Source organism: Chlorocebus sabaeus, chromosome 15 (assembly GCF_047675955.1).
Source record: "Chlorocebus sabaeus isolate Y175 chromosome 15, mChlSab1.0.hap1, whole genome shotgun sequence".
Lineage (NCBI taxonomy): Eukaryota > Metazoa > Chordata > Mammalia > Primates > Cercopithecidae > Chlorocebus > Chlorocebus sabaeus.
Genome location: NC_132918.1, coordinates 6,774,197 through 6,791,215, shown reverse-complemented (window position 1 = coordinate 6,791,215; position 17,019 = coordinate 6,774,197). Strand labels below are relative to the sequence as shown.

Sequence of the window (17,019 nt, the reverse complement as noted above, 5' to 3'; positions counted from 1 at the left end):
AAAATAAATAAATAAATAAATAAATAAATAAATAAATAAATTTATTTTTCAGAATTATGTTACTGTGATCCAGTGATGCTAAATAATCATTTCTCTACTTAAAGTTTAATTTTCATGGCATTAGTTTAGAATTTACTGAGTCTTTTTTTACTTTTTTCCCTGTGTAGGCATGCTTTACTTTCTTTTGAAGCTTGTTTCCCAGGTTCTTGATAACACATTTCTGACATATAAAATTAATTAGACAATTGTGTATCTTCCTCCCACCCTACTTTTTTCTACGTTTGTTTCTATTCTTATCTAAATAAATAGGATTCACCTAGCATCTTTATTCTTTGACCTCAGTATGTTTTTTGTGCTGTTACTGTTGAGAATATTTTTACCTATACTTTATCCTATTTTTAAATCTGTAGTTGGAAATATTTGTTGTACAGTAGTTTCCTGGTGTGAATACTGTCTGTACTGCTCATGTGAGATAAGCAGCACCTTCTAACTTAAAAGATAGTGAATACTTGTGGTGTAACTTACATTTTAGCATCCAAGTACATAGTTGATTCTCAACACTGTCAGACATATTTCCCCTGTTCCTATCAAATATTTTGTAAATATTTCTTCCTTTTTTAATCCTGAAATAAAATTTAAATAACTTGCTTATACAAGTAATTTTTTTTAAATCCACATTACCACCCTAATTGTCATATGAAGGAAAAATAAATGAATACACTTATATTAAATAAAATCGATTTCAGTATGTAAACAGTCATGGCTACACTAGACATAATGACTAAGCAGATGCTGAAGTCACTGTGAATGCTGTGGCTCTAACATATACTGCTGAAAATATATTGTTATGGTGACTCACAACGTTTTCACTGGTAATGTGATTTTCTGAAACAGTAAACACCACTTCATAAAAGTTCTGTCAAAAAGTATAATCTTTCTTCAATTTACCTGGTAATTGCACTCCTGGGAAATTCATAAATCCATATAAAATTGTTTTGTTTATGTTTAAATAGAAGGTTTGGATTATTTCAAAGGGATTTTTGCAAACATGGCATCTGGAAATTGTGATGCTCGTAGGACAGTTCTTCATTGGCAAGACTCTGCAATCCATTGCAGAATGTCTTAATACTTTTGCCTCATCCACCCAGTAACTAAATGCCACTAGCACCCCCAGTCATTGTGAAAATCAATACCAACCTTATTTCTGAAAAGTTCGCTAGAAGTCCACCTTCCTTCCTTTGGCTCATCCCCCAAAAAGGAGTTTTGACTTTGAGACATATACCTTTTAACTATACTAGAACTAGTACATACAGTTTGCTATATGAGAATAGGGAAACATGCTTAAGCAACCAATCAGAAAATGATAGGTGGATTGAAGAGCCTGTAGAACACTAAGTGTATATGATTATTTGGGAACATTACTTCAGTGATATTATTATTTTGGTTGGTTTGTCCAATTTAAATTCTTTATATTACATTGTAAGTATCTGATAACAGGAACAGCATATACTTTCATTATATGTAAGAGCATTATGTATTTTGAGAAACATTAAAAATGTTTATAATTATGAGAAGATGAAAAGTAGGACAACTAGATTGTGGTGAGACTGGTACAAGGTAGTTGGTTTTTGTTGCTGCTGCTGTTATTTATTTAGTAATGGTTTCTTGGTCTAGGCATTACTGAAAACAGGTTTCCAGCATGTAAAATTAATAGCAAAGTTATATATCTTCCATTCACCTTTTTTCTACTTTTTAAAACTTTTCTTTGTGTTAATTCTTGTCTAAATAACCAAATAGGATTCACTCAGGACATCTTTTTTTTACTTCAATGTATTTTTTAATGTTGTTTAGAATTTTGTGGTGTACGTTTGTGACTGGTATGTTTTTTAAATAGTAAACTTTGAAGATATTGTGAAAAAGATATGTTTATTCATTGACTGCATCTCCAGCCTCTTTGCAGAGTTGTAGCCAGCTATTGCTGATATACCAAGGAGGATTTAGAAAGCCATTTTCATGGCCATTTTTGTTTGTGATTGTTGGGGGAGAAGGAGGAAGCTCAGAAGTATTTTAGATATGAGTGAAAATGTATTTTTACCCATTTATCTCCAATCTGGATACTGCAGCTATAAAATTTACTAGTTTCACTCCTTATCCAGACAATGGTTAACTGGATAGGCAAATTAAAGAACTCAAATTTAGTGTTCTTGGTTATAGAAACCTTAGATTCTCCCTTACTGAAACCTGTGATCTTTACATTTGATCTAAACTAAAACAACCTTACACATTTATTTTTATCATAAATACCCCCTATGTTTCCATGCAGGGAAACTACCAGTCCAGCATATAAGGGATATTTACTGTCATGGTTGAATTATGGCCAAATAGGACTTGCCTGATGCAGAAAATCCATAGTGAAGTCCCAAATGGATGAAGTTGATTTTTTAAAATTATGTGAAATATACATAATATAAAATTTACCATTTTAACCATTTTTAAGTGTACAGTTCTGTGGCATTCAGTGTATTCACATTGTTATATAATCATTACCACCATCCATCTCTTGAACTTTTTTATCTTCCCAACCTGAAACTCTGTACTCATAAACTTGCTATTCTCTTCCTTACTCAACCCATGACAACCACTTTCTGCTTCTGTCTTATGAATTTAACTACTCTTATTCCTTATATAAGAGGAATCATACGATATTTGTCATTTTGTGACTGGCTTATTTCACTTAGCATAATGTCCTTAAGGTTGATCCATATTGCAGCATGTGCCAACATTTTCTTCCTTTTGAATGCTGTATAATATTTCATTGCCTGTATAATACCGCATTTTGTTTATTTGTTCATCAGTAGATGAACGCTTGAGTTGCTTCCACCTTTTGACTTTTGTGAATAATGCTGCTACGGACATGGGTGTAGAAATATTCTTCGAGCTCCTTCTTTCACTTCTCTGAAGTATATACCCAGAAGTAGAATTGCTGGATCTTATGTTAATTCTGTTTTTAATTTTTTGAGAAACTGCCATACCATTTTCCACAGTAGCTTCACCATTTTACATTCCCCCCAGCAATGCACAAGGGTCCCAGTTTCTCCATATTTTTGCCAATAGTTTTTTTCTGTTTTGTGGGGTTTTTTTGGTTTTTTTTGTTTTGATTTGTCTTTGTAATGACTATCGTAATGGATGTGAAGTGTTATATCCTTGTGGTTTTGATTTGTATTCCCCTAATGGAAGTTGATTTCTTTGACATTCAGGAATGGATCCCCACCAACTGTAAAACTGTAATAAATAGCTTTGAGAAGAATAAGACATTTCTAGGAACACCAGAATAAAAAGTTTCCTGCTAGCCCTTCTTATACTAGTAATGGTATATTTCACTCTACAGTATCACTTTTACATTTTTTCCATTTCCAAATTAAATAACATAAAAGTTAAATTCAGTTTGGTAGACATTTGTTTATTATTTTTATTTTTTATTTTTTGAAGCAGGGTCTTACTCTGCTGCCCAGGCTGGAGTGCAGTGGCATGATTATGGCTCATTGCAGCCTTGACCTCCTGGGCCCAAGTGACCCTCCTGCCTCAGTCTCTCGAATAGCTGGGACAATAGACACATGCTACCACACCCGGCTAATTTTTCTATTTATTTGTAAAGAGAGAGTATTCCCATGTTGCCCAGGCTGTTCTCGAACTCCTGGCTTAAGTGATCCGCCTGCCTTGGCCTCCCAAAGTTGTGGGATTACATGTGTGAGCCACCATGCCTGGCTGACATTTTAGTGATATTTTATCTTTATGTATTTATTTATTTATTTATTTTGAGATGAGTTTTGCTCTTGTCACCCAGGCTGGAGTGCAGTGGTGCAATCTTGGCTCACTTGCTTCCTCTGCCTCCCAGGTTTAAGCGATTCTCCTGCCTCAGCCTTGCAAGTAGCTGGGATTACAGGCATGCACCACCACACCCGGCTAATTTTTTGTGTTTTTAGTAAAGATGGGGTTTTACCGTGTTGGACAGGCTGGTCTCGAACTCCTGACCTCAGGTGATTTTTCCACCTCCGCCTCCCAAAGTGCTGAGATTACAGGCATGAGCCACCGTGCCCGGCCTTTAGTGATATTTTAAAACCAAACTTAGAATGTGAAAACTAGAGAATTTAATCCATTGAATAAATATTCTTTAAAGAATTAATTTGTGTCAGCCATCTGACACAATCTGAGCACAGTGGCTCACACCCGTAATCCCAGCACTTTGGGAGATTGAGGAAGGAGGATAGCTTGATCCCAGGAGGTTGGGACCAGTCTGGGCAACACAGTGAGACCCATATTTACAAAAAATTTAAAAAGTTAGCTGGGCATGGTGGTATGTATCTGTAGTCCCAGCTAGTCGGAAGGCTGAAATGAGAAGGATCGCTTGAGCCTGGGAAGTCGAGGCTGCAGTGAGCCGTGAATATACCACTGGCACTCCAGCCTGGGTGACAGAGCAAGACCTGATCTCAAAAGAATCTTACAGTCTGGAGGGGGAGATAGTTACAGAGATAAGTAATTACAATTGAGTGTAATGAAATCTATACTGGGACTGTATAAAAGGTTTGGTGAGAGTAGTACATAACACATGCCTGCCTTTGTCTCTGGGGAATGAGGGGCATCAGCTACAGCTCCATTGAGAAGGAAACTCTTAAGCTGAAAAATGAAGGATGAGTAGGCTTTTGCTGGAGCCAACATTGGAATAGGAAATCAAGTTTGGGAAGTAATGTTATAACAAAGAAATGAGCAACCTTTAGTAAAACTTTGGCAAATGATTTGAGAGTTTTTGAGTTACCTTTCGTTAAGATTACACTAGATTTTATATCCTACAACTTGAAAAATCCAGTCCCAACTCACCCCTGCACTAAGCTGGAGCTCTTGGAAGACCAGACTGGTCTGATAGATGGCAAACTAACTTAAATCCTGAAGTGAAAGTTATGTAATACAAAGCAAAAAGCTAAGATAAATTACAACTGTTTACATTGTGGGTGTTTTAAGCTTTTCTCTGTCACCTTACTCTGGTCTGTTAACTGTGTCACATTATCTTGCCCTAATGGTACCTTTATATAGGCATATGTTACTGAATAGGTATGTTTTATTGAAAGTTTATGTCTAGGAAACAGTAATTCACAATTAACTTTGTAGGTTTCAGTAAAAGACGTTAAATAATTCCTCCCCAGAAGCATTGATATTTTTTCCCCTAGGCGTTTTCATGTGCCTGTATACTTTGAAACATATAGCCAACAAAAATCACTTTCTGTCATGCATGCGATCTAAATAAAATTCTGTTCCTTTGTTTTAATAACCTAATGGTATTACAGTTTTGACCCTGAAGCTGCTTTTTGTTTTTGTTGTTTTGAGGTCTTTTGTTTGTTTTGATGCTTTTTCTTTCTGTCATAGAGCAAATAGATCATATGTAGGAATGCTAGAAAGCGCTGTGAACTCTAAGGATGATGTTTTCTTAGTTATATTAAAGAAGTATGACTAATTAAATTATTCATAACTGTAGTTTTAGTCTCTTCCTAGCTCTTTTATTTGTAACGCTTACAAAATCTTTGGGATTTTAAGATAATGAAGAGGCTAATATACTTGGCCTACAATTGAAAATGTTGAGATTCATTCCTAAGTATTGTTTTATGCCAGAGACCTCCTCCTAAAATTCATATAGCTGTTTGCTGGTTTGATTTCTCCAGGTCTCATTCAGTTTGGTTACAAGAGGAGTCTCGTTCAAATCAATCCTGTCTTGTGTATTAACAGTTCTTCCCCTATCCGTCATCATGAGACTTTTCCCCTTTTAAATATTCCCCACAATTTTTTTTTTTAGTACCTATGGCTTTAACCTATGCTCATAAATCCAGTAAGAAAAAAAAGGGATTTTGAATTTCATAATTTTTAAGACTGTAACAGCTTTCATAGTTTAAATTTGTGTGCCTGCAATACCTAAACTCTACTTTTTATTAGACATTAACATTAAACCACAGTAGTTGGAATAGCATTAATCTATCTCAGTTCCTTTACCCGGGACAAGATAAAATCAGAAAAGAAAGGAGCAGGCAAGCATCAAGGGGTTGAGGGTGTGAATGAGTAACCTGGGATAACAAGAGAAAATGTATTATGTGCCAGAGGTTTCTGAACCTTGGCATGTAGCCTTGACCTAGTGATTAGGGAGTTCAAATTATATTTCCTCTCCAGTGTCATAGAATTGCTGACAATGCTTACTAGAAATAGTGTGAAAATATGCTTGAACTTCGTACTAAACATGTAGTTACACAAATAATTTTGTTAATAGCTTGTTTTGATTCCTGTTAAAGAAGATAAAGGTATCACTGAAACATAAAGATTCTCTTGAGGTAGTTTTAAATGTAGAATTTCAAGCTAGAGAACTAATTACAAAGCACAATTTTAAGTTAAGTACTTTTAAGCTTCTTTTCATCATGCACAGCTCATGAAACCTATGTACACGCTTATCAGAAAAATGCACATATATGCAAATTTACACACAATTTCAGGGATTCAGAGACCTGAAGCCCATTTATCGATCCTGCTCTAAATCACTTTCTTCATTTTTGGATAGTTTTGTTCTTTTATTTTTATTTAGGTTGTGGCTAGTTTAATTTGTTGCAGCAAAGTTGATACTAAATATTAATAAACTGAAGTTATAGGTTTAATTTCCATAAGGGACATTTGGCCATATTTATACAATAGACACATATATTAAATTTAACTGTTTTGCATATGAAAGAAAATAACACACGTACATCCCCACAAATGCATGCCATTGACTATAATATGATTAGATGAGATTATGTGAATTAATGAAAAACCTCAGAATGCCTAAGTAGATACTGTATCGTCATTGGAAATACGGAAGAGTTTGTCATTATCCTTTTAGATTTGTCATCTTATTTTTAATTGGAATATAGAAATGCTCTATAGGATTTTAAAAATTCGGTTTAATGTATAATATATATATATTTTTTGGGGGGGTTTTTTTTTGAGACAGAGTCTTGCTCTGTTGCCAGCCTGGATCGCAGTGGCACAATATCGGCTCACTGCAACCTCCACCTCCCGGGTTGAAGCGATTCCCCTGCCTCAGCCTCCCAAATAGCTGGGACTACAGGTGCCCACTACCACACCCAGCTAATTTTTAAATTTTTAGTAGAGATGGAGTTTCACCATGTTGGCCAGGACGATCTCATTCTCCTGATCTTGTGATCCGCCCATCTCGGCGCCCCAAAGTGCTGGAATTACAGGCGTGAGCCACCGCGCCCAGCCAGGGGGAACATTTTAATATATCCCTTTGAAATAATTATAGAACCCTCAGGAGTTCCAGAATTTTAGTATGTGGTCATTGGTTCTTATCCATCCAGTAGAGATAAATGGGAAATGATGAGCATTTGCTTCATGTAAATTATGTGCATTTATATGTTAATAGAAATTCTAGTCATAACTGAGGTATTGCTGTAGTTATCTTGCTGTTACTTTGGGTCCTTTGGTTTTTGTTTCTTAACTTTAGATATATATAAATTCCAGTCTTGGTGAGAATTTAGCAAAAAATTAAAATTTTCTTTAAGTGGTTCTCAGTCTCAGTTTTCTTGACATCTTAAAGATTTATGTATTGTTTGTGGCCCTGAAATTTACTGTCTTTTCTAAAAAAAATCCCAGAAGCTATAAATCAGTGTTTAAATTAGTGTTAAAGAGAAGTAATAACATGTTAGTAACATTTTATCTGTTTTAATAGGCTCTTAAACAGGTGTCCATCTGAATCTGTTGAGTTGAGCTGAAAGCAGAGTGATGCTGGAGAGAAAGATGGCAGAAAGCATATGAAGAGGCAGGAGCTAGTGTATGGGGGGAGATGTTAACATGTTTACAAAGCAGATGCTGAATAAATATGCCTCCCTGCAGTCTAATGCTCCAGATACCTGTTTATAGGTAAACTTCCTGTGAACCTCTTTTGAGAAATACAGTCCTAGACTAAAGGAGTAGCCTTCAAACTATTTGTTCATTCATTTGTTCACTTATTCATTTATTTGCCAAATTGTGAAAAATTTTAAAGACACTTTATGAGGAAAATAAATATTTATGCCACCATATTTTTTCATTGAAGAGACCTATCTTGAGATCAGACACATAATGCCATTTTCACATCTACAAACTGTGTTCATCACTATTGCAAAGTGTTGCAAAAGCAGGGTAGAAAAATCTTAGGACTTTAAATAGTCTGAACAGATAAACATGTTTGTTATGATGCATACAAATGCATTTGTACAGTCCTGTACTAGCTGTTTCTGAGATCACAGAATAAAAGTTTAAAACCAAGAATAATAACAGTTGAATGCCATTCATAACACTTAATATTCCAATGAACTAAGCAAAATATCCCTCTAGCTTACATGGGATCTCCCACTGTCTGTGTATGTCTGTGCTTAATGGAAATGTTACAGGGATGCTAAGCATTGAATGGCAGCCAGAGTACTTTCTTAGTAGGTTACTAGATTAGAGTCTTTACTAATATCTAAAAATGGATTATCGTAGCTTATGAATACCAAGTTTTATAGCCCATGACCACTATTTAAAAAAAGAAAAAAAAGAAAGAAACCTAAGGAATTTTGATTCATTTGCCTGTTAGAACCAAAGAAAGAAAGTCTTTCATTTGTATATTGCTTTCAGCCTATCAGTGGATTCCCAGGATCTGCCAAAAGAGTCTGTTTTTTTTTTTCCTCTAATTTATCAAACCCCTAGACAGTATGTCGAATGTTAAAGTTGTCTTGAAGATTCACTTGCAACTGTGGAAGATAGTACAGTCCTCTGAGGATAAAGTTTCAGTATTCTTGTCACCCGTGGAATCTTTTCTACTGGAGATGATTACTAATATGCCTTGACAGATGGTCTTCTAAATTTGAGGTCAGGATATGAGTTCCTGAAGGCCAGGAATTACAGCGTATTCATATTTATATTTCAGTAAGTCAATTGATACTATAATGGCACCAATAAGTAATTGTGTGGAATGAGTCTGGGCAAGATCCTACCTAACGTACTGTAAGTCATCTGGGAACAAAGCTCTTTGCAACCAAGTCAGTCTGGTGATGGGAAAAGTGAAATAAATATAAACCTTTGCCATCAGATGTGGTAGGTGTTTACTGCGCTGTAGCTACACAGGACTTCCACATCACTTGAGTAGAAATCCATCCACAGAAATGAAAGGGAAGGAATGCAGTAGGGATAGAAAACTTGTCCTCAAATACTTCTGTAGGTCTCCCATGAGATTTTTTTTTCAATATAGGAGTATTTCTGACAGAGAATGAACTGTTTTTCATTACTAACGGCATTACCTAGTTAAGTTTCTATCTGGAGATAATGTACCTGTTTACCTGTGAAAGAAAAAAAATAGGTGGCATAGCTCTTCTAATTAAATAGATTGAGTCTGTATGCATTTTAAGGGCAATAGTAATGTATGTAATCTGACCAGTTAAATAAAGCTAACAGTAAAGTAGCATAACTAACCTGGTTGACTAGTATTTCTTTTTCTCTTGCTTGGCTGGTCTTAGGGTTTTGACCCACCACATCAGAGTGACACAAGAACCATCTACGTAGCCAACAGGTTTCCTCAGAATGGCCTTTACACACCTCAGAAATTTATAGATAACCGGATCATTTCATCTAAGGTAAGAATTAAGTTTTTATTATTAGGCCATGTGCAGTGACACATACCCATAATCCCAGCACTTTGGGAGGCCACGGTGAGAGGATCGCTTACGCCCAGGAGTTTGAGACCAGTGTGGGCAGCATAATGAGACCTTGTCTCTACAAAAAATTAGCCAGGTGTGGTGGCACACCTGTACTGCTAGCTGCTCTGGAGGCTGGCTTCAGCCTGGGAGGTCGAGGCTGCAGTGAGCCGTGATCGCACCACTGCACTCCAACCTGGGCAACAGAGTGAGACCATGTCTCAAAAAAAAAAAAATTATTAAAACTGTGGATATAAATCACTTTTATTTTTAAAAGTGATTATATGTGTGTATATATATTTATTTATATCCTTACAAATTCAAGAAAATGGTGGTCGATTTATCTTAACCAAAATGGTTAACTGTAGAATAAAAGGAGTTCCTAATTGCTGATACCAGTAGCCCACATGCCAAAAAATTATCTTTAGTTGCTAGTAAACTAAGGAACTAATATTTATGCTGTGTACCAGAAACTATATTAAGTGCTTTTCATATCATTTAATCCTTACAACATAATATGTTGTAGCTTTTATGAAATAAAAAGCTTGAGATATGAGATAGCTTTTATGAAATCTATTTTACAAAGCAGTGTTATACTCGTTTTACATCAGTTTCCTTAGTTGAAGTGCCAGGAAATTGAATAATTTTCCCAAGGTTGCTTACTAGTAAATGGCTAGATTGGGTTTTTTGTTTTTTGTTTTTGTTTTTATTATTATACTTTAAGTTCTAGGGTACATGTGCACAACGTGCAGGTTTGTTGAATATGTATACATGTGCCATGTTGGTGTGCTGCACCCATTAACTTGTCATTTACATTAGGTATATCTCCTAATGCTATTCCTCCCCACTACCCCCTCCCCACAATAGGACCCGGTGTGTGACATTCCCCGTCCTGTGTCCAAGTGATCTCATTGTTCAATTCCCACCTATGAGTGAGAACATGCAGTATTTGGTTTTCTGTTCTTGCGATAGTTTGCTGAGAATGATGGTTTCCAGCTGCATCCATGTCCCTACAAAGGACATGAACTCATCCTTTTTTATGGCTGCATGGTATTCCATGGTATATATGTGCCACATTTTCTTAATCCAGTCTGTCACTGATGGACTTTTGGGTTGATTCCAAGTCTTTGCTATTGTGAATAGTGCCGCAATAAACATACGTGTGCATGTGTCTTTATAGCAGCATGACTTATAATCCTTTGGGTATATCCCCAGTAATGGGATGGATGGGTCAAATGGTATTTCTAGTTCTAGATCCTTGAGGAATGGCCACACTGTTTTCTACAATGGTTGAACTAGTTTACAGTCCCACCAACAGTGTAAAAGTGTTCCTATTTCTCCACATCCTCTCCAGCACCTGTTGTTTCCTGATTTTTTAATGATTGCCTTTCTAACTGGTGTGAGTTGGGTATCTCATTGTGGTTTTGATTTGCATTTCTCTGATGGCAAGTGATGATGAGCATTTTTTCATGTGTCTGTTGGCTGTATGAATGTCTTCTTTTTGAGAAGTGTCTGTTCATATCCTTTGCCTACTTTTTGATGGGGTTGTTTTTTTCTTGTAAATTTGATTGAGTTCTTTATAGGTTCTGGATATTAGCCCTTTGTTAGATGAGTAGATTGCAAAAATTTCCCCCCATTCTGTAGGTTGCCTGTTCACTCTGATGGTAGTTTCTTTTGCTGTGCAGAAGCTCTTTAGATCCCATTTGTCAATTCTGGCTTTTGTTGCCGTTGCTTTTGGTGTTTTAGACATGAAGTCCTTGCCGATGCCTATGTCCTGAATGGTATTACCTAGGTTTTCTTTTAGGGTTTTTATGGTTTTAGATCTAACATTTAAGTCTCTAATCCATCTTGAATTAATTTTCGTATAAGGAGTAAGGAAAGGATCCAGTTTGAGCTTTCTACTTATGGCTAGCCAATTTTCCCAGCACCATTTATTAAATAGGGAATCCTTTCCCCATTTCTTGTTTTTGTCAGGTTTGTCAAAGATCAGATGGCTATAGATGTGTGGTATTATTTCTGAGGGCTCTGTTCTGTTCCATTGGTCTATAACTCTGTTTTGGTAGCAGTACCATGCTGTTTTGGTACCAGTACCATGCTGTTTTGGTTACTGTAGCCTTGTAGTATAGTTCGAAGTCAGGTAGCATGATGCCTCCAGCTTTGTTCTTTCGGCTTAGGATTTTTTTTGCAATGTGGGGTCTTTTTTGGTTCCATATGAACTTTAAAGCAGTTTTTTCCACTTCTGTGAAGAAAGTCTTTGGTAGCTTAATGGGGATAGCATTGAATCTATAAATTACCTTGGGCAGTATGGCCATTTTCACAGTATTGATTCTTCCTATCCAAGAGCATGGTATGTTCTTCCATTTGTTTGTGTCCTCTTTTATTTCACTGAGCAGTGGTTTGTAGTTCTCCTTGATGAGGTCCTTTACATCCCTTGTAAGTTGGATTCCTGGGTATTTTATTCTCTTTGTAGCAATTGTGAATGGGAGTTCATTGATGATTTGGCTCTCTGTTTGTCTGTTAGTGGTGTATAAGAATGCTTGTGATTTTTGCACATTGATTTTGTATCCTGAGACTTTGCTGAAGTTGCTTATCAGCTTAAGGAGATTTTGGGCTGAGACAATGGGGTTTTCTAAATACACAGTCATGTTATCTGCAAACAGGGACAATTTGACGACTTCTTTTGCTAACTAAATGCCCTTTATTTCTTTCTCTTGCCTGATTGCCCTAGCCAGAACTTCCAACACTGTGTTGAATAGGAGTGGTGAGAGAGTGCATCCCTGTCTTCTGCCAGTTTTCAAAGGGAATGCTTCCGTTTTTGCTGTGGGTTTGTCATAAATAGCTCTTATTATTTTGAGATACGTTCCATCAATACCAAGTTTATTGAGAGTTTTTAGCATGAAGGAGTGTTGAATTTTGTCAAAGGCCTTTTCTGCATCTATTGAGATAATCATGTGGTTTTTGTCTTTGCTTCTGTTTATATGCTGGATTACATTTATTGATTTGTGTACGTTGAACCAGCCTTGCATCCCAAGGATGAAGTCCACTTGATCATGGTGGATAAGCTTTTTGATGTGCTACTGGATTCAGTTTGCCAGTATTTTATTGAGGATTTTTGCATTGATGTTCATCAGGGATATTGGTCTAAAATTCTTTTTTTGTTGTATCTCTGCCAGGCTTTGGTATCAGGATGATGTTGCCCTCATAAAATGAGTTAGGGAGGATTCTCTCTTTTTCTATTGATTGGAATAGTTTCAGAAGGAATGGTACCAGCTCCTCCTTGTACCTCTGACAGAACTCGGCTCTGAATCCTTCTGGTCCTGGACTTTTTTTGGTTGGTAAGCTATTAATTATTGCCTCAATTTCAGAGCCTGCTATTGGTCTATTCAGGGATTCAACTTCTTCCTGGTTTAGTCTTAGGAGAGTGTAAGTGTCCAGGAAATTATCCATTTCTTCTAGGTTGTCTAGTTTATTTGCATAGAGGTGTTTATAGTATTCTCTGATGGTAGTTTGTATTTCTGTGGGGTTGGTGGTGATACCCCCTTTATCATTTTTTATTGCGTCTATTTGATTCTTCTCTCTTTTCTTCTTTGTTAGTCTTGCTAGCGGTGTATCAATTTTGTTGATCTTTTCAAAAAACCAGCTCCTGGATTCATTGATTTTTTGGAGGGTTTTTTGTGTCTCTATCTCCTTCAGTTCTGCTCTGATCTTAGTTATTTCTTGCCTTCTGCTAGCTTTTGAATGTGTTTACTCTTGCTTCTCTAGTTCTTTTAATTGTGATGTTAGGGTGTCAATTTTAGATCTTTCCTGCTTTCTCTTGTGGGCATTTAGTGCTATAAATTTCCCTCTACACACTGCTTTAAATGTGTCCTAGAGATCCTGATGTGTTGTATCTTTGTTCTCATTGGTTTCAAAGAACATCTTTATTTCTGCCTTCATTTCATTATGTACCCAGTAGTCATTCAGGAGCAGGTTGTTCAGTTTCCATGTAGTTGAGCAGTTTTGATTGAGTTTCTTAGTCCTGAGTTCTAATTTGATTGCACTGTGGTCTGAGAGACAGTTTGTTATTTCTGTTCTTTTACATTTGCTGAGGAGTGCTTTACTTTCAACTATGTGGTCAGTTTTGGAGTAAGTGCGATGTGGTGCTGAGAAGAATGTATATTCTGTTGATTTGGGGTGGAGAGTTCTGTAGATGTCCCTTAGGTCCGCTTGGTGCAGAGTTCAGTTCAATTCCTGGATATCCTTGTTAACTTTCTGTCTCGTTGATCTGTCTAATGTTGACAGTGGGGTGTTGAAGTCTCCCATTATTATTGTATGGGAGTCTAAGTCTCTTTGTAAGTCTCTAAGGACATGCTTTATGAATCTGAGTGCTTCTGTATTGGGTGCATATATATTTAGGATAGTTAGCTCTTCCTGATGAATTGATCTCTTTACCATTATGTAATGGCCTTCTTTGTCTCTTTTGATCTTTGATGGTTTAAAGTCTGTTTTATCAGAGACTAGGATTGCAACCCCTGCTTTTTTTTGTTCTCCATTTGCTTGGTAGATCTTCGTCCCTTTATTTTGAGCCTATGTGTGTCTCTGCATGTGAGATGGGTCTCCTGAATACAGCAAACTGATGGGTCTTGACTCTTCCAATTTGCCAGTCTGTGTCTTTTAATTGGACCATTTAATCCATTTACATTTAAGGTTAATATTGTTATGTGTGAACTTGATCCTGTCATTATAATATTAGCTGGTTATTTTGCTCGTTAGTTGATGCAGTTTCTTCCTAGCATCGATGGACTTCACATTTTGGCATGTTTTTGCAATGGCTGGTACCTGTTGTTCCTTTCCATGTTTAGTGCTTCCTTCAGGATCTCTCATAGGGCAGGCCTGGTGGTGACAAAATCTCTAAGCATTTGCTTATCTGTAAAGGATTTTATTTCTCCTTCACTTATGAAACTTAGTTTGGCTGGATATGAAATTCTGGGTTGAAAATTCTTTTCTTTAAGATGTTGAATATTGGTCCCCACTCTCTTCTGGCCTGTAGAGTTTCTGCCAAGAGATCTGCTGTTAGTCTGATGGACTTCTCTTTGTAGGTAACCCAACCTTTCTCTCTGGCTGCCCTTAAGATTTTTTCCTTCATTTCAATTTTGGTGAATCTGACAATTATGTGTCTTGGAGTTGCTCTTCTCGAGGAGTATCTTTGTAGTGTTCTCTGTGTTTCCTGAATTTGAATGTTGGCCTGCCTTACTAGGTTGGGGAAGTTCTCCTGGATGATATCCTGCAGAGTGTTTTCCAACTTGGTTCCATTTTCCCCGTCACTTTCAGGCACACCAATCAGGTGTAGATTTTGTCTTTTCACATAATCCCCTATTTCTTGGAGGCTTTGTTCATTTCTTTTTACTCTTTTTTCTCTACACTTCTCTTCTCGCTTCATTTCATTCATTTGATCTTCAATCACTGATACTCTTTCTTCCAGTTGATCGAGTCGGTTACTGAAGCTTGTGCATTTGTCACGTAGTTCTCGTGTTATGGTTTTCATCTCTATCAGTTCTTTTAAGGACTTCTCTACATTGGTTATTCTAGTTAGCCATTCGTCAAATCTTTTTTCAAGGCTTTTAGTTTCTTCACGCCGGTTATGTAGTTCCTCCTTTAGCTCTGAGAAGTCTGATCGACTGAAGCCTTCTTCTCTCAGCTCGTCAAAGTCATTCTCCATCCAGCTTTGTTCCGTTGCTGGCGATGAGCTGCTTTCCTTTGGAGGGGGAGATGCGCTCTGATTGTTTGAATTTCCAGCTTTTCTGCACTGCTTTTTCCCCGTCTTTGTGGTTTTATCTGTCTTTGGTCTTTGATGATGGTGACGTACTGATGGGGTTTTGGTGTGGGTGTCCTTTCTGTTTGTTAGTTTTCCTTCTAACAGTCAGGACCCCCAGCTGCAGGTCTGTTGGAGTTTGCTTGAGGTCCACTCCAGACCCTGTTTGCCTGGGTATCAGCAGCGGAGGCTGCAGAAGGTAGAATATTGCTGAACAGCGAGTGTTGCTGTCTGATTTTTGCTCTGGAAGCTTTGTCTCAGGGGTGTACCCAGCCGTGTGAGGTGTGAGGTGTCAGTCTGCACCCAGTGGGGGATGTCTCCCAGTTAGGCTACTCAGGGGTCAGGGACCCACTTGAGCAGGCAGTCTGTCCGTTCTCAGATCTCAGCCTCCGTGCTGGGAGATCCACTGCTCTCTTCAAAACTGTCAGACAGGGACATTTACCTCTGCTGAGGTTTCTGCTGCTTTTCATTTAGCTATGTCCTGTCCCCAGAGGTGGAGTCTACATAGGCAGGCAGGCCTCCTTGAGCTGTGGTGGGCTCCACTCAATTCGAGCTTCCCGGTGGCTTTGTTTACCTACTTAAGCCTCAGCAATGGCGGGCGCCCCTCCCCCAGCCTCACTGCCGCCTTGCAGTTAGATCTCAGACTGCTGTGCTAGCAGTGAGGGAGGCTCCATGGGCGTGGGACCCTCCAGGCCAGGTGTGGGATATAATCTCCTGGTGTGCCGTTTGCTAAGACCCTTGGTAAAGTGCGGTATTAGGGTGGAAGTTACCCGAATTTCCAGGTGTTGCGTGTCTCCGTTTCCTTTGGCTGGGAAAAGGAATTCCCTTCCCCCTTGCACTTCCCAGGTGAGGCGATACCTCGCCCTGCTTCAGCTCTCACTGGTCGGGCTGCACCCGCGGACCAGCACCAACTGTCTGACATGCCGCAGTGAGATGAACCCGGTACCTCAGTTGAAAATGCAGAATTCACCCATCTTCTGTGTTGCTCACGCTGGGAGTTGGAGGCTGGAGCTGTTCCTATTCGGCCCTCTTGGGTGCATGCCCACCCCCCCTTTTTTTTTTGAGACAGTCTCACTGTGTCATCCAGACTGCAGTGCAGTGGCACAATCTCAGCTCATTGCAACCTCCACCTCCCAGGTTCAAGCCATTCTCTGCCTCAGCCTCCCGAGTAGCTGGGATTACAGTTGCCCGCCACCACATCTGGCTAATTTTTGTATTATTAGTAGAGACCAGATTTCACCACCTTGGCCAGGCTGGTCTTGAACTCCTGACCTCATGATCCACCCGCTTCAGCCTCCCAAAGTGCTGGGATTACGGGCGTGAGCCACCGCACGCAGCCATAGATTGGAATTTAAACTCAGTTCTGTGTTGCTTTAAAGCCAGCTTCCTCCAATTTTATCACCCATTTGTACACATTTTATGGTACCAAAGTACAGCTTCACTCTTGTATATTCTTCCTTGTTTCATTTTTCCCTGTGGCGTTTT

At 38.1% G+C, this 17,019-nt stretch overlaps 1 protein-coding gene across 5 annotated transcripts in view; it reads left to right on the top strand.

The window, feature by feature from the left end:
- ATP11B (ATPase phospholipid transporting 11B (putative)) overlaps positions 1-17,019 on the top strand; it is a 133,804-nt gene that overhangs the window by 16,028 nt on the left and 100,757 nt on the right. For all 5 annotated transcript variants that reach the window (XM_007971988.3, XM_007971989.3, XM_007971986.3 and 2 more), the window contains exon 2: positions 9,567-9,683. In XM_007971988.3, the coding sequence (XP_007970179.1) occupies positions 9,567-9,683 (117 nt within the window). The remainder of the gene's footprint in view (positions 1-9,566; positions 9,684-17,019) is intronic.